The sequence below is a fragment of the Cynoglossus semilaevis genome, unplaced genomic scaffold, assembly GCF_000523025.1.
Source record: "Cynoglossus semilaevis isolate Cse_v1.0 unplaced genomic scaffold, Cse_v1.0 scaffold476, whole genome shotgun sequence".
Taxonomy (NCBI): domain Eukaryota; kingdom Metazoa; phylum Chordata; class Actinopteri; order Pleuronectiformes; family Cynoglossidae; genus Cynoglossus; species Cynoglossus semilaevis.
In genome coordinates this window covers 3,505-12,132 of record NW_007585116.1, presented here as the reverse complement: position 1 = coordinate 12,132, position 8,628 = coordinate 3,505, and the positions used below count along the sequence as shown (strand labels likewise).

The 8,628-nt window shown below is 44.8% G+C and overlaps 3 protein-coding genes across 5 annotated transcripts in view; 2 read left to right on the top strand and 1 right to left on the bottom strand.

Moving 5' to 3' along the window:
* si:ch73-91k6.2 (alpha-1,6-mannosyl-glycoprotein 2-beta-N-acetylglucosaminyltransferase) overlaps positions 1-1,168 on the bottom strand; it is a 24,687-nt gene extending 23,519 nt beyond the window's left edge. For 2 of the 3 annotated variants that reach the window (XM_008337234.3, XM_025053669.1), the window contains exon 1: positions 1,001-1,119. The gene's annotated coding sequence lies outside the window, so the exon portion shown is untranslated. Of the gene's footprint in view, positions 1-1,000 lie in introns of all 3 variants that reach the window. The other variant, XR_003049020.1, reaches the window with a different exon arrangement.
* An 893-nt stretch (positions 1,169-2,061) lies between these two features.
* Positions 2,062-4,271, top strand: LOC103398572 (thrombomodulin-like). The gene has a single exon (XM_008337233.3). It carries the CDS (start codon positions 2,272-2,274, stop codon positions 3,844-3,846), a length of 1,575 nt encoding a protein of 524 aa, XP_008335455.1. The 5' UTR covers positions 2,062-2,271; the 3' UTR covers positions 3,847-4,271.
* Positions 4,272-5,777: 1,506 nt separating this feature from the next.
* Positions 5,778-8,068, top strand: thbd (thrombomodulin). The gene has a single exon (XM_008337232.3). It carries the CDS (start codon positions 6,005-6,007, stop codon positions 7,607-7,609), a length of 1,605 nt encoding a protein of 534 aa, XP_008335454.1. The 5' UTR covers positions 5,778-6,004; the 3' UTR covers positions 7,610-8,068.
* The last annotated feature ends 560 nt before the right edge of the window (positions 8,069-8,628 follow it).

Below are 8,628 nucleotides of genomic sequence, written 5' to 3'. Positions count from 1 at the left end.
TATATATATACATATATATATTTCTGTGAACGATTGAGTTCAAATTCAGTTACAGGTCAAACAGGGCCGTTTGATTGGCTGTGGCTCGCACACAAGAGAGAGTACCCATTCACCGAAGCAAAAACTAATTCTTTGGGGCCAAACCCAGACCCTTCTGCATGTAAGGCAGGAGTGATAGCCGCTACACAATGGAACCACATACAAATTTGAAATACAGTATATGTAGTGATTCAAATTTCAGTAGCCTTCCACTTACAGAAAGTTCACGCTTTCATTTATATCAAAGGATATAACAAGCAATAGCTACTTTAAAAATTAAAGAAGTTGAGTTCCGGAACTGGCGTAGATCTGCAGTAACGTTCGGTACCGGCTGACTGGTCCTTGGTACAAAGGTAGTAGTAGTATTAGTAGTAGTAGTAGTAGTATCACCCACATGTGAGGTCTAAAAAGACATGTTCATAATTCTTTAGTCTACAGTAACTTTATCCAAAAACTAGTAATGTCCGATAATACCAGTCGGCCAATATAAAAAAAAATTAGGCCCTCTAGTGGGGGAATGGCAGAATGGCATAATTGAGAAACCCTGCTTTAAACCCATCACCTTAGTGAGCAGGCGGCACTTAACTTTCTTAACCACCACTGCCGCGGTATGTCGGTATCGGTTGGTATTGGTAATTAAACGTTTGGACAATATCGGCATATCAGATATCGGTAAAAGGTTAATATCAGACATCGATAACAAAAAAAAACCCTGAATGAACTGATTATTTTGTCTGTGAGATCACATCCCCTCAATCAAACGGGTTTCTTTTTTCACAGAGGGAAATCATAAGGAATTTAAACAATCACCGCCAACGCCTAACATATCTGCACTAACATGATAACGCAGAACCAGGTCTCCAAATACAAACTAATTTAGAAAGCTCAATGGCATCTACACGGCGTGCTTTTATGTCCTGCCTCATCCTCTGAGTCACTCGACGACAGAATCAGTGCTCACCATCTTTCAGTACGACCACACCCGGACTCCACCTGGAAAATCTGCCGCCTAAGGAAGGAACACACACCAAATTATGGTTTACGTAACAGTCGTCGTGTTTGGTCCCAGAACTGTGTGGCCATAAGACGCCTGTCGAACATTTTTGTTCCTACTTCCTCCTCCGTGTCCAGTCACTTCCTCCCCTGAGGAAACAAAAAGTCTGCCCTCTTCCTCCTCCGCCATTTTGCTAATGAATTTCTAACCAATCAATCTGATAAATTCCAACTGACCGTAAGGATATATATTAATATATTTTAGCAACTGTGAGTCAATTGTTGGTCTTAGAAACCATTGTGTTCCTGAGTTATGTGAGTAGAGGCTATTTTCATACGAAGACTAAAAATACATTATTAGGGAAGCGGTTGTACGCCGAGCAACGTAGCCGTATACAGATTTGGAATATATATATATATATATATATAAATTAATAATTTCTCACAAGTGATAGCACCTTTAAAAATAAAGACGGAGAGTTCTGGAACCTGCTGAGGGAACTGAGTTAGTCAGTTCTTTATGTTTTACTACAGAACTACTACACACACACACACACATATATTAGAAAAAGAACTTTTCATGACATTTGAATACTGTATATGAATACTTCTTTTCACTAATACTTAAATGACTGAATGAACTTTTAATAAATCAAATGGAACAACATATAACAACATATATATTGATATATTGTAGGTGTGAGTGTGTGTGTTTCGTTTTTAATTTGATTTTTTTTTTTTAGCAAGTTCTGAATATCTTGTCTTTTATTTACATCGTCATCAGATTAAAGGAAACGTATTTGTTTTCTTTATTTTTTCTTTCTTCTTTAACACAAACATATAGATTTAGGTTTTATTTTAAAAGTTTTAACTCCGAAATAAATGGTATTTCCTCTGTTCATTTCTCTGTCTTTAATATGGATGTGTTAGATTATACATTTCTCTGTCTTTAATATGGATGTGTTTGCGTATACTGTTAGAGTCTTGCTCTAAACACACACACACACTCTCTCTCTCTCTCACACACACACACACACACACATACACCGATAAGAAGGGAGGGTGAACCCAGGCCTCAAACAACTGGACCGGACGGAACTCCCTTCCTCTCCTGGCTACCGCGGAAAAACACCCCTAGTTGGAGGTCTTTATAAACACGGACTATGCCTACTTCACAGTCGTCGTGCCAGGGACTTGTCGTTCTATTCCACAGTCTTGTCTCCCTCTAACACCGACATCATGTCAGTTTTTGCACTTCTGTGCGTGACTTTGTTTTGCGCTCTCGTGAAAACCGAACAGTCCCAGCACGGATACTGCGACGAGGGCGGGTGTTGGATTGGTTACCGCGAGTCCGTGGATTACCAGAGGGGGGCAAGGAGGTGCAAGATATTAGGCGGATTAATGATCCCAATCACGGCGGGATTCGAAAACGTACCATTCGGTTCGAAGTCGGACACCGGGTTTGACTGGCGGCTGATGGTCCACAGGGTGAATGGAACTAAAGCCTGCGTCACAATCTCTAAGACCCCTCCAGGGAACGCTTCAATCTCGGCTAAGGACTGTGGAGAGAAGCTGGAGGGGGTTGTCTGCTACTTAGAAATCCAAGACCCCTGCAGGCATCTGCAGGTAAACAAGGACCTGCCAGTTAAGTATACCGGGTACATGGGTTTCGTGCTCGAGAACGCAAAAGCGCTTCCAGGTGGAACCGTAGCGCTGAGGGGTAAGGACGGCGAACATCCAGAGTCGAAGTATGTATGCTTCTCCGGTAAGTGGCTGAAGGCTCCGTGGACCTGTGGAATTCAGGAGGGCGGCTGCGGACACAGCTGCAAAGAGAAAAACCAAACCGTTACCTGCTTGTGTCCGGCGGGAAAATCTCTCCATCCCAACAAGTACACCTGTGTCGACGACCCGTGCAGCGGCTGCGCGCATAATCGCAGCTCGCACGTGTACGCCTGCGAACCGGGCTTCAGGCTGGAGCAAGACGGAAAGAGTTGCGTGGACGTGGACGAGTGCGCGGAGAACGGAGAGCTGTGCAAAAATGAGGGAGAGCGGTGTTGGAACACATACGGGGGCTACGTGTGTTCGTGCAGAGACGGCTTTGACACGGATGCGGGAGTGTGTGTGAACAAGTCCATCTGTCTTCAGTGCGAGCACATGAAGTGTAAGAAGAGGAATGGAGTTTATGCGTGTGAATGCCGCAAGGGCTACAAGGTGTCACCGACAAACCCCGTCAAGTGTGTGCGGGACTGCGGTGAGTCCTGTGAGGCCGAGTGTGACCACAACTCGGACAAGGACTGCCTTTGTCCTGAAGGCTACCTCAAACACGTCGATAACAACGTGACCCTCTGCCGAGTCATCAGCGAGTGTGATATGGGGACGTGTGACCAGCTCTGCGAAAATAAGCCTGGGGGGTTCAGGTGTTTCTGTAAAGAGGGGTTCGAGCTGCACGGGAAGGACACCTGTAAACCAATCCCAAAGAAGAAGGAGAGTGAGAAGAAGAAGGAGGACGAGGGCAAGAAGGTGGAGGGCGCGGACAAATTAGGGCCACATCCAAGCTCCACATGGGTCGCTTCTCAGGAGTCAAGCCTGCCCCAGTACATCAGGACCGGCAGCATCCTGGGCATCTCTGTGTTTCTGGTACTGTGCCTTGTCTGTGTGAGCTTCATGGGGTGGAGATTGTTTCAACGCTGCAGCAGTTTTTCTCTGCCCTCCTTGTCCAGCCAGGACATTGACGTGTTCTACCTGCAGCAGGTGACCACAGAGACATACAAGAGGTTATCCTTTGACAAAGAGTCCAAGACGGACAGCCAATGACTGACGTGTCCCGAAAGAGACTTCAGTGTTTGTCTCTGGAAGTCATTTCCAGAGGTTAATATTCTGTATTTGGAAAGTAATCCTCTTCCTCTCATTGCAGTTCGATGTGAAGACTTTTCAAAGAGCTTGGGTACTCAATGATGAATGTGATCATGTTTTTCTGACGTTATGTCATTATCCTATGAAAAAAAATTAGATTGATTGTTTTGTTGTTGTTGTTGTTGTTGTTGTCAACCTAACATGTTGTAACACATTGTTTCCCAAAGACTGGGTCACGACCCTCAGGTGGGTCGCAAGAGATGTCTTTTTGGAGCCATCTCGCATTATAGGTTTATGAATAATGTCTATCGACTTGGGTCGTGAAAGTTTGAGACTTTTAAAATATGGGTTCCTAGAAAAAAAGTATGGGAAACACTGTTGTAACATATTGAGAAGAGAAATTGTAAGATGACATATGTTATACTGCAGTAGCTGTCATACACTGTACAAAGTTACGACAAAAAAGTATGTGGGCAGAAATTCATACTTACATTATAATTATATATATATATTCATATAGTTTGATTTATATTTATGTATTTTATATTATTATCTGGGTGTCGGGTACTTGTTTTTGTTTGTTTGTTTTCTTTTTTTCCCCTCTATATGTCCGTGCTTTAGTTTTTACGATAGAAATTCCGATATTTGTGCACAACTAGAACACACCATTAGTTGTAGCGTCCATGCTAATCGCTGTTTAGCTTTTTATTAATTGAACATGCACTTGGACTTTGGTTATATGTCATGTATATATATGACATATATATATATATTAACTTGATATCAAGTATTAATAAACAAAAGTACACTGGCATTGAACAGCTTACTACTGTATACAGCACATGTCTGAAGTATTATGTACGTTCAGTATTTTAGCGATCGTTTCAAAGCTAGGTGGTTAGCTCTTGAGCTAAATGTAATATGTTTTTATGTTCTAAGGACAATAGCTGTTTTTCATGTTTGTGCTATCAGACTTGTATACATTTCAAAACTGACAAGTGACAAATTAGAATTTGAACAAAACACTGGAAAGAAATGTACATTGTACTTTGGTGATTTTATTTGCAAAAATAGTTATGATTATTCATTGTGCACTGCAAAATCTGAAATATTTGGAAATATTAATGTACTTCAGCGATGCTTTAATGACACTGAATGTAACAGTGACGTCACTGTATTCCGCAGTCGGGAGAGGGGAGTTCAACATGAATGTAAAACAGTGCTTCTAATGTCTACGTCAGTCAGTACACTGCACAGGATGCTGCAAATAAACAAAGTTACGTGAAAATCTTTGACGTAAATACTTATTTGTTTTTTGTTTTTTTTTGTTTTTCTGTGTCAAACAGTCGTGGTAGTTAAACTGCAGACATTTTTAAATGGGCATTCATTTATCTGTAACATGTACTGTTACAGATATTTCGTTGTGGTAATATTCATTACGTATAAATAGCGTATACGTTGCAGTTATACAACAATCGTTTTTGTACTGTCATTTATCCGATATATACATATATTATTTATTTTTATTTTATTTTGCAATCGTTGAGCCATTCTTAGAAATTTGTCAAGGCTCTACACCACGTGTGTCAAACTTGAGGCCCGAGGACCAAATGCGGCCATTTTGTGTGGCCCGCAGGAGCTTAAAAAGGGTTGAATTGCCTTATAATAGAGTCCATGCTACTGAGTTTCTTAACACGATCAATTAAAATGACACTCCTGTTCTACACCATGTCAATTTTATACAGAGCTACATATACTTAGCTTATGGTGTAATATACTCCATACTGTGTGTGTGTGTGACGTTACATAATGTACTTTAAAAGGAACCGGGTTAGGGGGGCAGAGCAAAAGCCCACTGTTGCGTGCGCGCGTACGTACGTGCGTAAAAGCTGTGCTTAATTTGGGATGTGGTGCGCGGCGCCGAGGAGAGAAGTTTGTGGAGAGACAGTCAGAGACCTAGCAGGGCTGATGTATGGGACTTCCTTCCTCCTCCTTACTGTAGCTCGAGCATGGAGTTGTGGGCTTATAAATACGCGCTAATTACTCTGGGCAACAAACGAGCCTAACCCAAGGAGCGGCGGGACCTCGGAGAACTTTGAAGGAACACCGAGGCTGCAACATGAAGGATGTAACGGGACTGTTCGCCGTTGTGTTACTCTTCCTAGCGGCGACGGGAGGCGGGACGCCGCTGAGTGTAGAGTGCACGTCGACACAGTGTGCCGCTGTGGTCCAAGAAGGCGAACGTTTCAAAACAGCGCAGGACAAATGCGCCAGCAACGGTGGCCACTTAATGACAGTGCGCTCCTCGTCACATGCTTTACTTCAACTGTTGTTAAAGGACGAAACGGAACCCTTCTGGATCGGTTTGCGCCGCACCACCGCCTGTCCAGACCCTGAAGGCGAGCTGAAGGGCTACCAGTGGGTGACCGAAGACCCTCTCAGTGAATATTCTAACTGGCTGCCAACTTTTGACAGCAGCTGCACTTCTCCCCGCTGCGTCTCGGTTTCCAGAGAGAACGACTTTAAATGGACCCAAGAGCCATGCGGGGAGCAGAAGCTCGGGTTCCTGTGCGAGTACAGAATGGATGAGCTATGCCTTGCCCTGGATAATGCAGGGAGTGGGCGGATCCACTATTGGACACGGGTGGGCAATATGTCTGAGGAGTCGCTGATTCTGCCAGGCACCGTCGCCACACTCGAGCCATCCGAAACCAAGTACTTATGCTTCGGTAAACAGTGGATACCGGCGCCGTGGAGCTGTGAGGTGGAGGAGGGTGGGTGTGAGCACAAGTGTGCAGTGGACGATGGAAACGTCCCCTTCTGTTACTGTCCGCAGGGACAAAGCATCAACCCGAAGAACGGACTCACCTGCGAGGTGCCCGTGAAGGACGACCCGTGCCTGGAGCTCCGCTGTCAACAAGCCTGTCACTCCAACGACGGTTCGCCCGTGTGCGTGTGCGACGTGGGTTTCCACCTGGCGCCGGACGGCCGCTCCTGCCTGGATGAGGACGAGTGCGCAGATAAACGTCGGTGTCCCGGCGAGGGGCTCACCTGTTTGAACAGCGTGGGCAGCTATAAGTGCGTCTGCAGGCCCGGATTCCTGCGCAGCGGGGATCAGTGCGCGGACGAGGACGAATGCGCATCCGCTCCCTGTGAACACAAGTGCACGAACACGTACGGCGGCTACGAGTGCTCGTGTTACGACGGGTACCAAGTGGACCCCAAGTTTCCGAACAGGTGCCAGCTGTACTGCGGTGAAGTGGAGTGTCCGGCGGAGTGCGACCCCAACGACCCGTTCCAGTGCTACTGCGCTGATGGTTACATTTCCGAGGAGAGAGGAGACAGTACGGTGTGCATCGACATAGATGAGTGTGAGTTCGACCTTTACTTCATTTGGGAGAACGCCGTCGGCGGCTACGTGTGCTCCTGTAAACGAGGATACAAGATGGTGGACGAGTACAAGTGCGAAGAAACGGATGAAGAAATCGTACCTACAACTGAAGTCGTCGTTCCACCCGAGCCTGAGCCCACCAGGCAGCCCTCGGGGGTCTCCAAGGGGGTTTTCATCGCCATCATATTTTGCACCACGATTCTGACCGTGTTGCTGGTTTTTCTCGGACATCACGCGCTCTGTAACCGCAGAAAGGAGACGCAGAGCGTCGGTGCGCTCAAAGCCCAGGCCGGTGAAGACCACGGTTTACAGCTTCTGGCCAGTGACGCTTAAAATCACTCATATTTGAAGTAAAAAAAAAAAGAAGAAGAAAAGACTGAAGACATGTGAATGTACACTTGAATTTGATTCTCCTACTAACTTTTGTGAAAACATTTCTATGTCTTGTCACCACTGTTTAGAGGGAAAAGAACAGTAAATCATGTCCATAAATATATATATATTTTAAAAAGATATTCAGGACAAATGTACTATTTTGAATGCAGGCTAGTGTGCGTGCTAAATGAACCAGCACTACAATTATAATAATGATGCCACAAGTGTCTCACATCTGCTCCGTGATACGAGTGCAGGATCTGAAACACACCGAGTGCGACACCGTGTGGAGAAAAGGGTGAAGTGCAGCAAGAACAGAGACATTTCTGGTTCATTACTGGTCACATACTTCATTCTGATGTGGGTTTTCTCGCAGTTCTGCTTGAAAGGAGAATTAAATAAACAAATGTAAGTGTTGATGGTTGTTTGTCTCCTGGTTTGGTGCCGCGGGCGTGGAACAGCGGCTTAGTACGGTGTAACAAGTGGACGATTAACAGCTGCTGTATTTGGGGTTTTTTCTTCATTCATTCTGAATGGGTAGATAGATAGATAGATAGATAGATAGATAGATAGATAGATAGATAGATAGATAGATAGATAGATAGATAGATAGATAGATCAAATGAAAACATGTGTTCACCTGACAAGGCTGTTGGAATCAACTGTTCAGGTAAGAAAATAGCTGCTGTTGATGAAACCGGCGGAATGATTTTCTGACCTGATGACGTTCACCTGTTCTTACAGCTCCACCACAGATGAGGTTGGTCGGAGAGGAGAGTCACTGTGCTGGAACATTGGAGATCAAAGATGAGGGACGGTGGACACCAGTCATATACCAGTGGGATGACCTAATGTTGGGCAGTAAAGTCTGTAGAGAGCTGGGATGTGGTTCTGCTGTTTTAATGAACAAGACAAAAATTTCAGAGAGGTTTTTATGGGAAATCTCATCTTCCTGCCTGGAGTCATCCTCCTCACTG

Coding starts and splice junctions, on each gene's coding strand:
- thbd (XM_008337232.3), top strand. CDS start 6,005: ATGAAGGATGTAACGGGACTGTTCGCCGTTGTGTTACTCTTCCTAGCG.
- LOC103398572 (XM_008337233.3), top strand. CDS start 2,272: ATGTCAGTTTTTGCACTTCTGTGCGTGACTTTGTTTTGCGCTCTCGTG.